At 29.5% G+C, this 22,268-nt stretch overlaps 1 protein-coding gene across 3 annotated transcripts in view; it reads right to left on the bottom strand.

The window, feature by feature from the left end:
• Vps35 (Vacuolar protein sorting 35) overlaps positions 1 to 22,268 on the bottom strand; it is a 67,269-nt gene that overhangs the window by 5,629 nt on the left and 39,372 nt on the right. For all 3 annotated transcript variants that reach the window (XM_075362564.1, XM_075362555.1, XM_075362546.1), the window contains 6 exons: positions 18,134 to 18,282; positions 11,175 to 11,382; positions 8,149 to 8,258; positions 6,613 to 6,781; positions 6,122 to 6,301; positions 3,075 to 3,308 (listed from right to left, as the gene is read on the bottom strand). In XM_075362564.1, coding sequence (XP_075218679.1) covers positions 3,075 to 3,308; positions 6,122 to 6,301; positions 6,613 to 6,781; positions 8,149 to 8,258; positions 11,175 to 11,382; positions 18,134 to 18,282 — 1,050 coding nt within the window. The remainder of the gene's footprint in view (positions 1 to 3,074; positions 3,309 to 6,121; positions 6,302 to 6,612; positions 6,782 to 8,148; positions 8,259 to 11,174; positions 11,383 to 18,133; positions 18,283 to 22,268) is intronic.

The following is a 22,268-nucleotide window of genomic DNA, read 5'->3' on the forward strand; positions in this document are numbered from 1 at the left end:
CCAGTTAGTAAAATTTAATTTTATATGAAATATAAACCACCACAACACAGTAATTATGTAATTTAAATTTACTATATTAATTTCCAGTAACTAGTTTTAAAGGCTTCCTGCATCTTCAGTTTGTATTAAATAGTATACCTATTACATTAAAACATATTCTTTAAATCTCTTATCCTTTTATTTGAAATTAGATTTTTATATATTTTGAAATTTTGAATAATATAATGAGCATTATGTAAATTATGCTGTCTAGTACTAGAATGATGTAATTTTTCAGACTGTTAAATTTAACAATCTGACTAACATGGAGTAATATCCTTCTTTTTTAAATTTTAGAGTTTTTTTTAAATTAACAATCATCCTACCTTTTGAAATTTAGTTTTAATAAACCTGATGAAGCAGTGTGCACTGTGAAAGCTCTAATGTGAAAGAATTCTTGAAAAAATAAACATTAAGTGATATTTTTATTTAATTTATTATTGATAATAATCATTAAACACTGCTTGGATGCTAAACTACAAATTCATTAACAAATACATACTATCCCTGACATATATAAACATACTCACACTCTAGTATATAGTCTTATTACACCTACAATTTTATTATTTATTTGGTAAGGTGAGTTATTTGTTACTGTAAAATGAATTTAATATTAAATAAGTTTGATGACTGTGGATCTGCAATTGAGAAGATCAATCCTGGGATGTGTTATTTTATATAATGTAACAAGACTGGTATAATGGACCTGAGTATAATGGATTCCTGCCAATTAAGAAGAAAGTAGTAGAAAATATAATAATGGGAGGAATCAAGAAAGGGGCTAAAAGAAATCCTTTTTGGTAAAGCTAACAGGTTCGTTTAACAATCGTCCTTTGAAGTACTGCCCACTAACACACCTAAACAAATGTTGTTCCATGAGAAGAGTTACCGGACCCAGATTTCGAATCTCATGGGAAAATGTGAGGGCAGACGGTCATTGTCACGCTTTGAGTTGGCTCTGGTACTGCAGGTAAAGAGGATAGGAGTATAAATACTCCGGGAAAGACCAGTTAACAATCACTCAGCGAGATGAGAGTCTACAAGGTCAGTCTGTGAGAGAGTGCTGCGATAGAGTTCTAAAAGAGGAGCTATTATGCGAATTTGAAGTGAGAGTATTCTGTGAGAAGGTCAGTTAAGAAGCAAATTTCTAGTGCAGGTTCGATGCATTTAAGGTGATGTCACCCAGTAATTCCAGTACATGAAAACCAGAAATGGTTTGGTGAGTTATTATTAGACTATAATTGAAAGAGATAATGAACTAAATTTCAATCCTAAATTGTTAGGGTAGTTTTATTTGTGAACAGCAAAAGTATTTGCAATAAAATAACTTTATACTTGTTTTATCTATTGTACTATTGTTGTTAATACAAAACTAATGGTTAAAAGTGTTAAAACTAGCGGTTATGCTAATGTCTTTTGTCAATGGGTCTGAATTCTGGTTTTCAATATATAACTACCTGTAAATAAATCATGACAATTACTTTAAATTGTGTTTTGTATGTGATCACTGTTTATTATATTATTATTGTGGTTATGATTACTATGATTATTATTTATTTATTTATTTATTATTACTGTTTGCTGTTGTCATTATTAATATTCTGATTATTATTGTGAGTTGTTTATTATTGCCATTTATTATTCTTATTGTCATTATTATTACTTTTTTGTTTTATTTTATTTGTGTTCTTAAACTAATAAATTGTAATTATATAAACATTTTCAATTGTCAATCTCTCAATATCCTGATTGAGCCTGAACACACAACAATATCTTTTATATGTTACCTACTTCATCACAATATTGTTTATTTTTAGTAAAAAAAAAAAAAATTCACCACCACAAGTTAAAAAGTGACAGAAAGCAAAATTAATACACTTATTGTACGATGAGCTTAGGCCAAGGTAACCATTAAATATTCTATTCCAACAGTATGCTAGCTTCTAAAAAAAAGAAGACTAATCTTTGATTGTATTAGCATGTTTAGAGTTCAAAGTGAAAACAATTATATTTTTAAATAATAACATTATTGTTGTTTCCAAATTCACGTGTTTCTACTGTTATGTCTATTACTTTGAATAACAAGTGTGAAAACTGGCAATAAAGTCTCATCTTTTGTTACAGTACGATTTAAACATTTTTTTTCTTCATCCAGGTAACATGTCAGAAAAGACAGACAGGTTGTAAGACATGTATTCTTTTCCTCCATTGTCAGCATCCCGACAATGATAAACACTCTTTTCAGTATTTGAATGGAACATGACAATTACATGTAGCACAGATCATCAATGTCAGAAAACTCTAAGATTACAGAAACTGTGAAATCTTAGTCCATACAAATTTCATACTAACCCATTACATAAAGTATCATCAACTGAAGATGGGAGTAAAATTCATGTTGACCTAGTACAAGTATCATCAAATGAAGATGAGACTTTGATGTTCATAATATAAAATTCAGAACTATTTTCTATCCATGTGATTGTTTTTCCTTGTACATCTCATAAATTTGTTGAACATTTTGCTACACCACATATAATTACAGTTCAAAAAATAGAGTCCTGATTTCACAATTTGAGAGCTGTTTGATGATGTAACTTAACAATTACTAAATAACAAAAGATAAATAACACATTTTAATAAAATTATATGTTACTTGCTCATGTGTGCATTGTATACTGACAAACTGAAATGAATAAGATGCTAAAGGAGAACTTATTTTCTATTATTATTCAAGACATACAATGATACTATTATATGAGACATACTTAGCCTATTCCTCTTCAATATTTCAGCTTAAATTTACAAGTTTGACCATAAATTTACTTACTTTTGTTTGTGAAAAAAAAAATTCTGCTGGTAATCAGTACACAGCCAAAGATGAAGCAGCAGATTTGATCATGGAAACAGTACATCATTAATATACGTTACTATACTTTATTTTTAATATATAGGGTTGATTGCATTCATGTTCATGTTTAGTTTTTCATATACAAATCTATTTGATAGAATTCAATAACTGTAATTCTTACCTCTTCACCTGTATTAGTCTTTCCAGACCAAAATAAGTGACAACATGTAGCCACACCACGACACTGATCTGGTTTCTTTAACAATTTTGAAGCAGCAAGTGCACACTGAGTTCGCACTGGTTCTGCATTCTCCTCACCAAAACATGTCATACACTCGAATGTTCCAACTAGCAGAGTAATAGCAGCCAACTGGCATTTACTATCAGATATTTCATCTTCATATAAGGAAAAAGCCTAGAATGGATAAATAATAATTGTAATAACAAATTAGTAAATCTCACAAATAAAAAAAAAATTAACATATATAATAAATTTTTTGTAACAGTACTACAAAAAATCAAAATATTACTTTCTTAATTTTTTACTTTGAAACATCTACTACTTTGAGAAATATGAAGGGGCATCAACAAATGAAGCACTACTTAAGAAGAAATTTAATATTTAAGAACAGGACCTTTAGTTAAAAGAATAAAATGATGGTTATTTATTCTCATATTCCTTCCACTCCTATAAACTTTAAAAACATTCTCTTAATGATATTTTGAATTCAGCAATGGAAAAAAATTTCTGGATCTTATGCATAGCCAATTCGTGTAACTTTCAGGGCCTTTTATCTGATCTAAACTTGCATCCACTCAGCTTTTCCTTCAATAGGCCAAAAAATTAGAAATTACTTGGAGTCAGGTTAAGGACTATAAGGTTGGTAGTTCAACTGCTCAACACTAACATTATTTTTTACAAAAGAGTCTTCTGTTTTGGCTGTATGAGATTGAGCATTGTGTGGAAGAAAAGTCATGTATTTGTTACCATATCTCTTCATTTTTTTACTGAGTTTTTTATTTCAATTCTCATATTATCTTATAATAGGTTTCACTATTTATAATCTAATATTTTTGACGAGGGTAAAAGATTGATTTTACAAGTACTATCATCATTAACCTTACTGCACAAAAATGAGTTGAAATTTTTTGTGGGAGATGACATTTTTCTATATCAAATTCTGATAATTACTCTCAAGCTGAAAATTATAACTTATGTTTCATCAATGATAATTATTCTTATTAGAAATGAATTATCTCCTTAATTTTCATAATATTTCTAATTTTTTTAAAGTTTTTAAACATTTCTGTCTGGGATATGAAATTCCTAGCAAGTAGATTTTTACAAAAATTAATGAGCAAAAAAAACGCAAAGGCAAGGCATATATTTAACTTGCTTGTAATTTTATCTCTCCTAACTAAAAATTCATTCAGTTTAATATTGACAATGATCTTTATATTGAAATACATACAAAATGTGGTTTGTAAAGAGTTAAAACATTTCAAATTTCAATTCACATGCAGATCTTGTATCCACTCAACTATAAAATATTGTTATTTTGTTCTGTGAATAACCTCTGCAGATTTCACCTGCTCAGAATGAAGAAGATTTATCACTGTACACATGTCATTTTTGGTACAGACAGATAGCAAAGTAATAATTGATTTGGTGTTATAATAACAGAAAGATAAACAATGAACATAAGCAAATATAAGACTATGAGGCTATGAATAATAAACAAGTCCACATTGTCAGCCTTATATAATTTTCTTTTTGCTTGTATAGTAAAAATATAACTCCAAACACATGAAACTCTATTCTCAAATCTTCTCTTTATAGTTATATTTTAAATAAGTAAAAATATTTTTAAGAAAAACAATTATAAAATTTTGTCTTCTTTTATCAGATTAATAATACTTTTTTCCTGAAAATTCAATAATTTCTACTTTTTTATTTTTATTTTTGGGTGAAAAAAAAATCAAGTCAATTAAACATTCCCTACTTCTGCACAAATCATTTTAAAACGCCCGTAAATATGTTTTTTTTTCTTCAAATTTTTGGTTGAAAACTGAATGTAAGGCATTTGTAATAATGGCTTAATTAATTTTTATTGGATTTTTGTCAATTCCTCCTATGGATTAATTAACCAAACTGTGAGTGGTTGAAAGGGGCCAATTACTAGGTTATTTACACATGTGACAACTTTAGAATACAATTAAACTATTTTAGGACTTATAATTCTATAATAAATATATTAAAAAATAAATTATAAAAAATAAATTATAAAAAATATTCCCTTTTCTATTCAAATGCAAATTTTTAACTGATTGACAACTTCTCAATTTTTAACTAATTAATAATTTATTTTTGTATAAAATGATAAAGCACAAATAAATCCATTTTTCATTAAATTTCAATCAAAATTTTGATTAAAACAATCTCTGCTGGCTGTTGCTTGCTTCTGTGAATGAAGTCAAGAATTTTTATTTGATATCAATTTTAAATTAAAAGATTAACAATTCTCTACATTAAAACCAACAAATAATATACATTTAAATTACAAACCCACAAAATAAAAATAAATAAATAAACTGCATGTAAAAGTAATAAGTGAAGGATGGCCTAGATAATAGAAGATTGGTAAATGTACGTATTGTTATTTTAATGTTGAAATTAATTTCAGCTGTGTGATAAAATATAATTAATATTTATATTTAATATTTTACTTTCACAAAATATTAAAGAAAAGACTCCTTGTATAACGTTCCTCTATAATGCATACAACCCAAATAAGAAAAAATAAAATTTTCTGACAATATTATGATTTATTTTTATAATTTATTATAAACATACACAAATCCTAATTAACCTGATATTTTATAAAAATAATTGTAACAAAATGTACTTCAATAATGAATTGCGGATTAATTAACATGTCATCAAATCTGAATAATCCAATCCACCTTAATTTTCACCGAAGAATTCATTTTTTCTGTTGATTTTATTTCTGTGGAGTTACAATTATTTTTCATAATACAATCCTAATGCCAGTATGACATAAACAAAGTATTTCTTTATAAATAATACTACACTTGACAAGCAGCAAGGAGCCTCTCTAAATAAAATAATTTAATGTAAAAAAAAATCTTGGAAAAGTTTATATGAATACATATCTGTTAAATTACATATAAATGGTCAACTAATGAATAATGTAATAATAATACAACCTGTGAAAGAAATTCATAGGCGACCGTTTCATGATTTTCAAAATCAATACAACCAATAGCAAGAGCACCTTGTAGAAATAATCTCAAAGGTAATTCTGCCAATTCTGCTTTTGTTAAAGCAGTAATTGTTTGATGACAAAACTGGAATATTTTTTGGCATTTCTTTTGCCACATTTCATCCTGTAACAAAGTAATATTTTCAATTTATACAGAAATATCATTTCATAATAAATAGAATTACACTAATTATTTGTAATCATTTAAAAATTTAACATTTTTTTACAACACAAATTGCACTATTTATACTTTTTTACTAATTTTTCACTTTGTAAACGAATTGTAAGTAGGTATATACACGTTGTAAAATAATATATATAATAATAATAATATACACGTTATAAAAATAATATATACGTATATAAAATAATATAATATAATATAATATAAAATGCCTGAATGAAATATTAAAAATTATATTTATAACAACATACCTGATCTCTTAATGCACTATATTTAAATGCAAGCTGGTAGGCCTGGAATACTAAAGGAGGTAATGTATGACAAATACGTTTGTTACCTCCAGCACCAAAATGTTTCCTAGCCATACTTAATAATAAATACTGCTGATCAGGAGTATCAGATTTCAGATGATGTATAAACCTGAAGCGAAAGATACAAAATTGCAAAAAATATTTATCAAGAATTTAATACAATGCTGATTCAACTTTTTTTCAAAAATGTTATACAGAATATTTATGAAAAACATTATTCAACAAATTATTCTGAACTTAATAGTTCATATAGGCTGAGTTCATTATGTGGCCACTTAAGGTTAGATTCAAAAGGTATGTAGTTATAATAATGATTTGGTTCCTAGTCCTTTAAAGTTATGAACTTAAAATTTGGCATTCTTAAATCTATTGCTTTTCACACTGTCCAAAACATTCTTGTATGTCTTGTTATAGAAAAGTATCTGTAGATATTGTCGCATTAATTAATAGATATTAATGAGGTTTCACAACTTAAATTATTGGCTATACAATGTATTTTTAACACAATCTTTGTTTCATTTGAAGGTAGGTGTTCCTAAGGGAATTTTTATTTTTATTTCTTTCAAACAACAATGGGAGATAACTCAAAGTTTGAAGCGATTAGTTAGTTGTTGATAGTTTATGTGCTGTCATCTGAAAGGACAAAGAAACTATTGGAAGTACTGTGTTAGTGATCTTCTCCTACTGTAAAATTCAGAACTTTTATATTATCCAGATAAGTCTTTTTTATTACTCTTTGACAATAAGATTTCTCCAAAAAGATATTCTCAACCTACATCTAATTTAACATTTTAATCTTTTAAATTCTCTGAAATTGTGTAAACAAGGAAAAAATGAAGTAGTTTCACATTACCTTTTTCATGAAGTGAAAATACTGTTGTGTAGCTGATGTTAATGTAGTGGAAACATTTCTGCTATCCATTAAGAAGGTTCTGAATTTCCTGTCAGATTTGTCATTTTCACTTATTAAAAATTCATTTCTCTTCTCACCACAAAAAAAAGCAACTACAATTGGGTGTCAAGTTTAGTTTTAACTAAATAATTAAATAAATATAAACATCCCAAGCCCACTGAAATGCACATCAGCACATACTCACTATTAAACACAGGAAATGTCTATATAATGAACAATATCCTCAATGAAAGCAACTCTGATTAGTATAAACTTATGCCTAGAATACTTTACATACAATACCAGTTGTAAGAAAGACTGTTACAGATAGTCTATTTTGTTTAAACCTGTTAAATTTATATCCATATTAATAAAACAAGAAATAAGGAAACTGATGTAGCTCTGGAACTATGTCTATCAGTTCTTTTTGTTTTAGTATGATTGGTGCTACTTCTCCACAAAAATTAAAAATTAATTAACTTAATTAATTAAAAATACCCACTGCTATTTAGATATACTTTCGCAATGTGCTAAACATTAATGATTACTAACACCGTATAAGCCAACGCTAAATTCCTTTTTACCTTCCTAAAAGTCCTTGCTCTTCAGCAAAATCTTCAGGATCCTCTTCTCCAGGTGGCTGATCAGGCTGATCCTGAATTAGTGGTGCAATCATAATCAACACAGTATCTACCTGTAATATAAGCAATGGAACCTTTAAATCTTTTTAATTATTTATCTAATAACATAAAAATTGTTTTAAATTATCAAGAAGGGAGAAAGCTATGTTATGCACATCATCTGTTTTAGTAACATAATGACTGAGATGAATACAAAACAGATTAAATACAAGTAGCATCAGTAAAACCTGATTTGTATAGGATTAATGATGTTTACTACATAGCCAGACCATATGGTGACGAGTTGTCACATGGTGATAAGTTTAATGTAACCCTGTTTTGATGGGTTTAGTGTACTTGTGTGCAATAGTATTACATTTAGTTTAATGAAGGAAAAAACAGAAAACCACTTCATACCTCAACTTTTAAGTAGATCTGATATCAGATTTGTTTTGTTATTGCATGTTTTGTTCAACAATCATCACTTGCCATATTGGGGTCAAGATAGGTGAAATGATTTTATGTTTGCAGGAACCAGCAAGCAACATCTATCTAAGGAATTCTTGTTAGTTAGGACTTAATATCAGAGTTCTGCAAGAGAGTTTATCAATCTAGCAAGATGGGCTGGAGAGAACTCATTTTAGCTGACAAACTGATGACTATAAATAAATAGCTATAAACTGATACATATTTAACCTATATCAGTTAAATTTTGAGATGGTATAAGAGCACTATAGAGTTGTTTACTCTTCAACCAACAATAAAGTAGAATCATATTAGATGTTAGGATACTGATATATAGACACTAATAACAGTGCTAATCTAATCTCTGAAAGAGGGAGGTATCTCTTTTATTTAAATATCTTGAACTGTTTTGTGCCATACATATCCTACATGAAGTCTAGGGAAGATGATTACTAATTTACTAATAAGCTTTTTTTGAATTCCTTTTTAGATGAGCAAGAGATAGATACACAAAGAAGAATGGTTCTTTTATTATTGAACAACGCCATTCCAGAGGAACCTGTGTATTATTAGTCTACTCCAGAGTGACTATCATGTAGAATCTGCCAGTTTCAAAGACTGAAATATATTTTTGAATATAATTTACTTGATTTCAAGTGTTTCCATATGTTTGCTGCCTGTTTAGAATGGTGTAGAGATTCTTATTAACATCATTTTTAGGTGTAATCTATCTTGTACAGATTGTTTGCAATTTAAAAGTTATATTAATAACACGTACACATGCAAAAATTCACTTTAACAAAGCAGTTTAGGAGTTGGTAGAAAGTGAAGGTATAAACATATAAATTGTTTTGCATACAGTTTTTTTAAAATTACAAGTCACTAGCTTGCATAATTCTATGATGGAAAGGAACCATCTACCCCATGGCTCTAAGTTCGATAAACATCATCAGGACTCTATAATCTTTGAATACTAAACATTAAAGAAAACAAACCAGAATTCAGATAGTAACTCATCCATATTGCTTAACAAGGATAATTCACATTACCACCATAATAGTTATACGTGTAAAAAAAACATAGTATTACAAAATGGATAATTATAAATTTTTTTTAAACAGAGGGACAGATCTTTTACAATTTTTATAAATTTCAAATAGTTTGGCAAAGAATTCTCATCACAAGTAAGAGTGAATGACTACTAGGTAAAATTGTTTTTTAAATGAAGAGTTTGTGAAAAATGTGCCATATGCAAATTGGCAAAGAGCTGTTACTGATGACAACATATCTAAATTTTATAATTGTTCAGGTTAATTGATGAAAAAACAGTGTAAAATGGGGAAAGAATTAAGAATTTGTGTTGAGGAAATGCAATGATATATGATACTGTTTTACAATGCTCATTTCTCATAACCCCTTTTTTTACTGAAAGAACTCTGATAGGAATGAAGTTTAAGAAATTTGTTTGAGAAGGTGTGGCCAATTCATGAACGGATGATTCGTTTAATTGTTTTAAAGTATTTTTTTTTCTATTTTAAGGAGTTAATAAAATATACTAAGTAATTTTCTGATTAGATTATGTTTGTATCAGATGGTGTGTCTACCCAAACTGCAAGCTATATTAGCATGAAAAATTTGGTGACAGATTGGGGAGGGTGACCACATACTTACTACGATAAATGAGAAATTCAGCTTCAACAACATTAATTTATAAAATATCTACTGTTAACAAATATAATTTTTTCTACTATTTGGTAATTATTATTTTAAATTATTAATGTAATCTTTTACTCTAATGTTAAATGTAGTAACATAACATTTACTGAGACAATTGGAAATTTAAAATATTAATTTATGTGTAGAAAAACTAATTTTATCCCTACTTTGGTTATCTAGTGTACAAATTATCCAATTTTTAGTAATGTATTTAAAGCTTTACCAGGTCCTAATAAAATACTTTATTCTCTAATTCATATTTATATATTTTTTATTCTGAAAAATAAATACAAGCAGACTAAATTTTAGTGAGCCATTATTTTAGACAAAATGTCAAGTGAAATTTTTTTATACCAATATTTTGATATTATAAGATAATTGAAATTATACACAAATCAGATAATCTCCCACTTAAAATATTTAAGTAATTCCATTACCTCTACCATAGACGCTATAATAATTTTTCTACTTTGTAAGAAATAAGTGAACAACTAACATAATTATTGATTTATGTTGGAATTTAAAAAATCCAAGACAAAACATTTTTTATTAAAAATTGTAAGGACTTGCAAAATAAAATATACATACATATGTATATATATATATATATATAGATACATGAATCCATTGATTCTATAAATGGTTAAGTAACTGAATTATTTGTCAGAGCATTATTTCTATTCACGAGGAAATAATTACATCACTTCTCATTCATGCAAAGGAAATTCAATAAACAAATTAAAAAATGAAAAAAAAATTACTATAATAAATATAAAATAAAAGAGTTGCATAATGTGAAATACTCTTACCTCTTCAGGTGTTGGTATAAATGTTTCACTATTTAATACATTGTTAACAATATACACAGCAATTGATTTACGTCCTAAATAATCAAAATATTCCAGAAGTGGAGCAAAGTGAGCCAGTTCGAGTACTGTTAGTACATTGTTATAATGATCAATAGGTATCTTCAATAAACGGGACAATTCTTTTGATACTGCTGAATTGTAAGCCAGTCTAAATAAACATCAGTTCAAAAACAAAGATCAAATAATCAAAACTACTAAATTAATTTTAATTAATTTTTTTATAAATATTTTTAAATTATATTTTCTCAAATGAGAATATATGCCAAATTACAATTAGGCAGTAGTTGGTCTTGTCCTACATCATGCTAATTTAACCATAACAATTAAACCTTTAAACAATTATACCATTGACTTAAATATACTGATAAAATGAATATACAGAATCACTTAAAAGCATATTATAATATTAATTTGATTTGCACCTAGTCCTAAAAAGCATCAGAATTGATAATGTTGCCACTAACACCTAAATTAACCTGGTACGGATATTTTAGGTGAATGATTATACAAAAAAAAAAAAACACCATGTAAACAGTAGAAAGATTAATACAAAATTTACAGAGTAAAAGCAGACAAATTTGTTTAAAAAATCCTTATATATTTTAGAGAAATTTAGAAGAACATAAGATGTAACCAAAGAACAACCACAATGGACTATTAAAATGATATGAAGTGTACTTTAGAAATCACAAACACAGTTAGTTTTATACCATTATACAAAGAGGCTCCAACAGATTGGATCTTCTAAATAATGTGAAAAATTTTAATCTTTACTTTTAACAGACCTTTCACTCTCATAATTCTTATTGCCTCAGAAATATCAAAGCCAAGGTCGTATGATTCCATATCACCTGGATTTTATCAGTAAAATTGTATTAATTTTTTTTATAAGTGTAACAAATGATATTGGAAAAGTATCCTCATAAATGATAATGGAGGTTTCTTTTAAAAAACTCTCATTCGTAAAAGAATTATCCAAATTAGTCATGTGAGGAGCTGGCTGAGGTTTATAACCTCAAATATTTCCAGAAACAGTACAGTTTTGAAAAAGAACAAAGTTTTTTTTCCAATGAAGGCTCAGTCTATTCTTGGATGGTTCTTTAGTATCTGGAGAAAAGTAATTTGATATAATTTATATTTAAAACTAGTTTTGCTAATGTAAAACTGTTCAGCAATGATATCTATTCTGGTTAAACATTCTCAAAAGTCCCAGTGAAGTAATATTGGGATGGGCAACCAGTATCTGTGTAGTACTTGAAAGTAATCCTTTGAGTGGATTTGTTTGTTTCTTCATTTTGCATTTCTTTGTGAATACATGAATGCTTTTCATTAGCTATTTCTTTCCCTTATCCTTGATTTCTGCCTTCAAGGAGATGTCAATGATTTGGGTAGATATCATCTAAGTTAAGAATGTGGTGAGCAGTTCTACCTATGAATCTTTCTAGGGATTTGTTTCTTACTGGCACCAGTCAACATCTATAAATATATCGCCCTCTTATATAAATTCAAATATAGATTTTTTAAAATTACCTAGCTGCTCAGTTCTCGCCTAGCCAGGAAGCTCCTCCCCCTGGACCCCTGCTGTGTTTGTGTTATCATCATATGATTGTAAGAATAATACTGATAAAAAACAATTAAAGTTTGAAAAGTTTTCTTTCCTCCAACATTTCCCTCATTCTTGACAGAGAAAATCTGATACCACCGTCATACCCCTCCAAAGGAGCTAGGCCTCAATCTATGGCTTAAAACCTTCCTTGGGATAACACAATTGTATCCTGAAAATTTGAAAGCAGTCATTTGAAATTTGGTTCTTGCATCATGCTTTTTATACCTCCTTGATTATTTTGAAGACTATTAAGTTTGTTGTAAAGTGCCAGTTGGTGACATCAGGTCATTTTTTAATCCACTATTAGAATATACATTTGTTTTGCTTGATTTCATATTACATGCGTGCACACATGCACACACTCAATTTTTTAATAGTATAAATTACAGTCGTAATATTATTTGTTTTGTTTTATCATTTAAACTTTCAGCAAATTTATTGCAAAATTTTAATTATCTTTTAAAATCTTGCCATTATAGTGCATAAAAATATAACTAAAAAACAATGCAACAGGCTTGGCATGTGTACTAGAATTAGGTTACAAAATGATCAGGTCAGCCACACCATAGGGTCTAAAAAATATGAATTATTTAATAGTAAAATTATTATATTTATTTTGCAAACTGAACAATCTTTAGAAATGGAATAGTAAATGGCATTAAGATACTGAAAAATTCTTATCACATAATAGGTTATAACCCATTTAAACCTAAAAAAAAATATATTAATCAGAAAAGTAAGTAGCCTAATATAAAAGAGATTAGAAAAAATACTAAAAAAATTCAATACAAAGAAATTAAATTGTAATAACACATCACACTGCTAACATATTCTTATAATTTTTAGTCTTCTCCATCAAAAAATTTAATAAGAAAAAACTGTAAAGATTTGTATTTAGTAATTAAAGTATATTATTTTTATTCCCTTCCCAATGATAGGAACAAGGGTTTAACTTAAAGATTAAAGAGATAATTTCAAAATGAAGAAAGATCTCCTAAAAAGATTTTTGGCTCTTATATTGAAATAAATGAAGTAAGGCAATATAATCATGTCTATCACACCCAGAAAAATGAAAAGAAAATAACTTAAAGCTTATACCTGATGGTGCTGGAGAAAAATATTGAAAATGTTTGAACCAACAAGAGTGAAAAATGAAAAGGAGCTAACAAATGTACATGAAATGAGAATATGAATGTACGCAGTAGTGAGGAAGATATGATCAGATGTTTATAACAACATTCAAGTTGATTCATCATCTATCTTGAGGAATCAAGATAAAAAGTAATTTACGTGACCAACACTATAGATTGTTTATGTATGATCTCAAGGAAGGAAGAAAATATGATAAAGTAAAGAAATTAGCTTTGGAATGAAAGAATCTGTAAAAGTAATTAATCTTTGGATTCAGGAGGAGAAAACAAGCTTTTGGGGCAGAAATACATTGAATAAATTCTTAGGACAGGTGCTATTAAAATTTCTTTTGAAAGACTAAGAGACAAACATGATCTTTTTTATAAAGGGTGTTTCTAAAATGTTGGCTGGCTATACTTTTTCAGATTTTACTTGTAAAACTAAACAAAAAATATCCTTAGGAAAAATGGCAATTGTCCTTCATGCTCCCCGTCCGCCATTTCATTATTTTGATATAAAAATTTATATCTCAGGTTCAGATAGAGGAATCACATTAATATTTGGTTAGTGTCTTGGTAATAAAATTTTAAAATTAGCAAAAAATCAGGACTAAATACCTTTGCAAATTCCAAAATGGCGGCAATGTTTATTTTTCAATGTTATATTTACATAAGTATTAGTTTTATCAAAATGTATGTTTTACTAAAATATTAAGCCTTTTATTTTGAATAAAATGACATTTTATTTTTAAAAATTGGTTAACAAATAGCATAGTTATGGCAGAAAATTTATGTTGTAATTTTGTGTCTGTTTTCATGTCCTCCACTTTACGTTAAATTCTATTAAATATTAATTATACTGTTTATTGTTAATTCTAGTACTGTAAATTAATGTAAAATTAAGTAATAATTTTCACACAATAAAATTTAATAGTAAATAATAATAAAACAATCGATATTAATTTTTCAATAATATTATATCAGTATCAAAGTCTTACAATACTAAAATAATATATAAAGCTGCATGTGCAGATGTTTCAGTCACTGAAAACAATTCTAACAAATTATCTGAATTAAAAAATAAAGGAAATTCTCAGTTTGTTTAACAGTTGATTATAATAAAGCAGGTCTGTACTGGAAATCTATGCCATCACAGGCATATATATAGACAAAGAAAAATGTATGCCAGGTTTTAAGCCTGAAACAGATCATACACCTAATTTAAGCAATATAAAATATAGAATCTGACTGGCCAATTGGTATAGTCTAATTTATCTTCACTGAAAAGGAATATTGAATGAGGATCATCCTACAGTTGTGGCTACAACAATTTAGCTATGCAATATTTTTGACTCATTTATTTCTAACTGAATTACAATTTATCTCCGGGAATGGATTAGGTTGTTATATCAGGGTCCACTTAAAAAAAAAAAAATTCATTCATTTTAATCAAGTGATTAAATTCATAAGTTTAAAGAGATAAAGTGTGGTTATTAAATAATGAGATTAATGCTGCTACAGAAGAACTGTAGCATGCATTAAACATAAACATGCACCAAATTCGTATGACCGACAGCTGTGTAGCATGAAGCCTTCTCTTTTGATTGTTGCCACTCCAGTTCCTGTAGACATATTAGTCTGGCCATGGTCTTCGTTTGGACAACACCTGTTTTTTGTTTTACCGAAAAAATGATAAGTGTTTTATTAGAGCAAAGAATTGTTGCGAAATTTTGTATGAAACTTGGAAAAACTGCTACTAAAAGTTATCTTTTATTAAAAAAAAGTATATGACAATGAATGTTTATCACGAGCGCAGGTTTTTGAGTGGTTTAAGTGTTTTTAAGGTGGCCAAAAAGACGTTGAAGATGATGTTTGCCCGGGTCGCTCTTCTACATCAAAAACGGATAAAAATATTGAAAAAATTGGTAATCTGATCCGATCTGACCGTCAGTTAACTATTCTTGTTTTTATTCAAGGTCCTTGCTAAACTCCACGAAAAAATAAGAAAATAATGACCTGAAATGTGGAAGAACAAGTCATGGGTTCTTCATTAGGACAACGTACTGGCTCATACTGCATTGTCTGCAAGACGTTTCTAGCCAAATATAACATACCAGTGTTAGACCATCTGCCTTATCGCCTGACCTGGTACCATGTGACTTATCTGTTCCCCAAGGTCAAATTTACATTAAAAGAAACAAGATTTCAGACTTTTGAAGCTATAAAACAAAAAGTGGCACGCATCATGAAAGAGCTCACAGAAGAAAATCTCCAGCACTGTTTCAAACAATTGAAAATTCGCATGGAGTGTTGTAGGGATAGAGGAGGAGTGTATGTTGAAGGGGATAATAACTAAATATGTATAAATTTAAAATAAAATATTTTACAGCATTTAATAGCCATACCTTGTATATTACAAATTTAGTGCAGTAAAGAGTTCAAACATACTACATGTGTTTTAAGTTTGGATAAACTGATACATGTGAGCTTAAATGTAGGAAGGGTTATCCAAAAGTTCCCAAAACATAAGCCTAAATGAATCACATCATACTTGGATCTGTTTGAATCTCTAATCCACCTTCAAAGTAGTCAGTCCCCTTGACAGGTCAAACAATGATTCCAGCACTTCTAGAATGGAATGCATCTTAAAAGATTGTTGATGAAATGTCTTCATCAGTCTGCAATTTACCTTAAATCTCTTCTAATTAACAAGTCTTCAACACTTCAACAAGATTTTTGAAAGAAAAGAAGTCTTATGGAGCCAAGTTGGGAACAACTGTCACATTGTTTTTCGTCCAAAAACTTCTGCTCAGTGAAAGCAGTACGTGCCCTTGCATCGTAGAAGTAAAGGACGCAGTGACTTTGGTCCCACTTCACTGTAAGTTTTCTTATATATTTCTTGGTCATCTTGGTCAGTCCAACAGAATTCTCCATTAACTGCCTGACAAGGAAGTACAAACTTCTTATGAATAATCCTATCAATATCAAAGAAACAGATCAATGATTACTGATCATTACTCTTGACTTGACAGGCTTTCTTTGGCTAAAAGGAAGATATCTTCTTTCACTGGGAAGATTGCAGCTTAATTTCAGGAATCCATCCATAAACCAAATTTTCATCACCAGTGATAACCTTAAAAGGAAATACGGGTCAGTTTGAAGTAGTTCTTTAGTTCATTGCAGACAATTATGGAATGCTGTTTTTGTTCCACTCAGCAGTTGAGGCATGAACTTGCATATTCACAGCCATCCTTCCCATGTTCAATTCTTGTGATAAAATCTGGTGACAAGATCCATACAATAATCCCACAACAAAATTGTCGGTAGCTGATCATCTTCTACAATCACATTCTGAAGAGCAATGACATTTTCTACTGTACTGTCAAAAGACAGTTGTCTTGAACATTCTTCATTATCAACAGATGTTCAGCCTCTCGTTAAAACAGCCACACATTGCGTATGGCCTAACGTGTGGTAACTAAATGCTTGCACTAACATTTTGAGTGTTTTCGCAACTGTTTTACCAAGTTTAAAACAGAATTTGATGCAGATACATTTTTCTCTCAGACTGTTCATTACAAAATTGTAATTGCAAGGCAAATGTGACAACGGAAAATGTCTGCCAACAACAAACACATCAGCTTACATTAAAGCTGCTAGGTGCACTGATTCACAAAAGTGTAATATAGTGCTAATAGCAGCACTTGTTAATATTAATGCTCATTCATGCATGTAATACAAATTTCAAGAATATTTGGGTAGAACCTCATGTGACTGTGGATTTCAATAAGTCTAATGCAGCAATGCAAATTATTTATCTAGCCCCATCCTCGTTTTGAGATACAAGGGATGTAAAGGTTTATCAGTGAAAAATGTTGAGCAAGAATGAAGCCACAAATAATAAATTATAGTTAAGAAATAACAAAACAAAAAATATGGAATCCATTGTTAAACAATGTAGCAAAATTTAAATGAAAATCATGTTTATGTAATTTTCTAGCTAATTTAATTTCACACAAAATTAATTTTTTACTTAGCAACTTAACTTTTCCTTTAGATCTATCAAGATAAACACAATGGAGAAGAAAAACACTATTACATAAAATACATTCCAGTAATTTGATAAAATATAAATAAAAACTACTCTAAAAAAAAAATATTACTTATCAAGATTTAATCGTTGGAAAATCTGAACAGTAGTAAGGAGTACTTTATCAACATAATCTACTCTATCTGGATAGCATTTCAAGGCGAGATTAACAAGTGAAACTTGCAAGGAAACTATATCTTCTGAAGACATATCCACTCTCAACTGAAAAATAAAAACATATAAAAATCTAATAAAATGAGATATTAATACTAAACTCTATTTTAAAGTATCATCAAATTTATTTCAATATTTTAGTTACTGAAAATACTATTTCCCCCCAAAAAAACTATTATTAATTTTCTTCCAAAAAAATAAAAATAATTTACTCTACCAGTGTGATGAAAGGTGAAAAACTATTCTCACTGCATGAAAATATTATTTAAAAAAAGTAACTTTTAAGTAGGAGCAAAAAACTGTTCTAAATAAATCCTACATTCACCAAAAGTTTTCAATCTCATTCAAAGAGAAAAGAGGAGGTTTATAAACTACTAAAAAAAAAGAAAAGAAAAGAGAAAAATATTGATAATAGAAAATATATCTCCTAATTTATAAGCAAAAGTATTATGGAGAAATAAATTTAATAAGTTTTCAAGAAATGGATAATGATCAGTATGAAACTTCCTACTATCGAAGAAAGTGTGTTTAAATAAATATGACATATGTATCCTCCTCTATGAATCATGAGAACTTGCCGTTGGTAAGGGGGCTTGAGTGCTCAGGGATACAGAGTAGCTGGACCGAAGGTGCAACCATATCGGAGAGGTATCTGTTGAGAGCCAGACTAAGGAATGATTCTGAAAGAGGGCAGCAGCTCTTTCAGTAGTTGTTAGGGGCGTGAGTCAGAATGACTTAAATGGCCATATCAACATCACTCAGTCCTCTGAGTACTGCGCAGCTGAAAGCAATGGAAAACTACAGCTACTTTTTTTCCAAGAAAATATGGCTCTCTGCATTTTCATATAGCAATGATGGAGGCGCCTTCCTTGGTAAAATATTCCGGAGGTAAACTAGTCCCCTGTTCGGATCACTGGGTGGGGACTACTAAGGAAGGGGTCACCAAAAAATAAAAAAATAACATTCTACGAGTCGGAGCGTGGAATGTTAGAAGTTTAAAAATGGTTGGTAGGCTAGAAAATTTAAAAAGGGAAATGGATAGGATAAATGTAGATGTAGTAGGACTTAGTGAGGATTGGTGGGAAGAGGAAGGCGACTTTTGGTTAGGTGATTTTAGAATAATTAACTCAGCTTCAAATAATGGGAAGGCAAGAGTAGGTTTCATAATGAACAAGAAGATAGGGAAGAGAGTAGGATATTTCAAAATGCATAGTAATAGAATCATTGTAATAAGGATAAAATCAAAACCTAAACCGACAACGACTGTTAACGTCTATATGCCTACAAGCGCCCATGATGATGATGAGGTAGAGTGTGTATACGAAGAGATTGATGAAGCAATTTAACACGTAAAAGGAGATGAAAATTTAATAATAGTTGGAGATTGGAATGCAAGCATTGGAAAAGGCAAGGAAGGAAATATAGTAGGTGAATACGGGCTGGGCAAAAGGAATGAAAAAGGGGACAGACTTATAGAGTTTTGCACAAAGTATAATTTAGTAATTGCCAACACCCAATTTAAAAATCATAATAGAAGAATATACACTTGGAAAAAGCCAGGTGATACTGCAAGGTATCAGATAGATTATATCATGGTTAAGCAAATATTTATAAGTCAACTCATCGACTGCAAAGCTTACACTGGAGCAGACATTGATAGCGACCATAATTTAGCGATGATGAAATGTAGATTGGGGTTTAAAAACCTGAAGAAAAGGTGTCAGATGAATCGGTGGAATTTAGAGAAGCTTGAGGAAGATTTTTAAGGTAAAGAAGATTTTTGAGGAGGACATCGCAAGAGGTCTGAGTAAAAACGATAAGGTAGAAAATGTAGAAGAAGAATGGGAGAATGTTAAAAAGGAAATTATTAAATCAGCAGAAGCAAACTTAGGCAGAACAAAGAGAACTGGTAGAAAACCCTGGGTTTCAGACAATATATTGCAGCTGATGGATGCACGTGAAAAATATAAGAATACTAGTGATGAAGAAAGTAAAAGGAACTATCGACAATTAAGAAATGTTATAAACAGGAAGTGCAAACTAGCGAAAGAAGAGTGGATTAAAGAAAAGTGTTCAGAAGTGGAAAGAAAAATGAACATTGGTAAAATAGACGGAGCGTACAGGAAAGTTAAGGAAAATTTTGTGGTACATAAATTAAAATCTAATAATGTGTTAAACAAAGATGGTACACCAATATATAATACGAAAGGTAAAGTCGATAGATGGGTGGAATATATTGAAGAGTTATACTAAGGAAATGAATTAGAAAATGGTGTTATAGAGGAAGAAGAGGAAGTTGAGGAGGATGAAATGGGAGAAACAATACTGAGGTCTGAATTTAAGAGAGCATTAAAAGATTTAAATGGCAGAAAGACACCTGGAATAGACGGAATACCTGTAGAATTACTGCGCAGTGCAGGTGAGGAAGCGATTGATAGATTATACAAGCTGGTGTGTAATATTTATGAAAAAGGGGAAGTTCCGTCAGTCTTCAAAAAAAGTGTTATAGTCATGATACCAAAGAAAGCAGGGGCAGATAAATGTGAAGAATACAGAACAATTAGTTTAACTAGTCATGCATCAAAAATCTTAACTAGAATTCTATACAGAAGAATTGAAAGGGGAGTGGAAGAAGAGTTAGGATTAATAGTAGAAGTAAGATTAAAGAAAAACAAACCAACATACTTGGCGTTTATAGACCTAGAAAAGGCATTCGATAACGTAGACTGGAATAAAATGTTCAGCATTTAAAAAAAATTAGGATTCAAATACAGAGATAGAAGAACAATTGCTATCATGTACAGGAACCAAACAGCAACAGTAATAATTGAAGAACATAAGAAAGAAGCCGTAATAAGAAAGGGAGTCTGACAAGGATGTTCCCTATCTCCGTTCCTTTTTAATCTTTACATGGAACTAGCAGTTAATGATGTTAAAGAGCAATTTAGATTCGGAGTAACAGTACAAGGTGAAAAGATAAAGATGCTACGATTTGCTGATGATATAGTAATTCTAGCCGAGAGTAAAAAGGATTTAGAAGAAACAATGAACGGCATAGATGAAGTCGTACGCAAGAACTATCGCATGAAAATAAACAAGAACAAAACAAAAGTAATGAAATGTAGTAGAAATAACAAAGATGGACCACTGAATGTGAAAATAGGAGGAGAAAAGATTATGGAGGTAGAAGAATTTTGTTATTTGGGAAGTAGAATTACTAAAGATGGACGAAGCAGGAGCGATATAAAATGCCGAATAGCATAAGCGAAACGAGTCTTCAGTAAGAAATATAATTTGTTTACATCAAAAATTAATTTAAATGTCAGGAAAAGATTTTTGAAAGTATATGTTTGGAGTGTCACTTTATATGGAAGTGAAACTTGGACAATCGGAGTATCTGAGAAGAAAAGATCAGAAGCTTTTGACATGTGGTGCTATAGGAGAATGTTAAAAATCAGATGGGTGGATAAAGTGACAAATGAAGAGGTATTGCGGCAAATAGATGAAGAAAGAAGCAGTTGGAAAAATATAGTTAAAAGAAGAGACAGACTTATAGGCCACATACTAAGGCATCCTGGAATAGTTGCTTTAATATTGGAAGGACAGGTAGAAGAAAAAAGTTGTGTAGGCAGGTCACGTTTGGAATATGTAAAACAAATTGTTCGGGATGTAGGATGTAGAGGGTATACTGAAATGAAAAGACTAGCACTAGATAGGGAATCTTGGAGAGCTGCATCAAACCAGTCGAATGACTGAAGACAAAAAAAAAGACCTATGTATTGTAACTATATTGTAGTTACCCAAGCACCTGCTACAGAAATTGTTATTTACATCAATGAAACTAATCAAATATATAAATCGCAACTCTAAAAAAGAAAAAAAAAAGTAAAGTAAAAGTAGTTGAAATATTTTGATAAATATATATTACGTAAATACATTTTCTCCTTTTTCATATTTTCACAGTAAACAGATCCCTCAAGCTCTGATTTGAAATTAATGGTCCTGGCCAATATCGAGGATGGATGTTAGGTAAA

The sequence above is a fragment of the Lycorma delicatula genome, chromosome 1, assembly GCF_047948215.1.
Source record: "Lycorma delicatula isolate Av1 chromosome 1, ASM4794821v1, whole genome shotgun sequence".
NCBI lineage: Eukaryota > Metazoa > Arthropoda > Insecta > Hemiptera > Fulgoridae > Lycorma > Lycorma delicatula.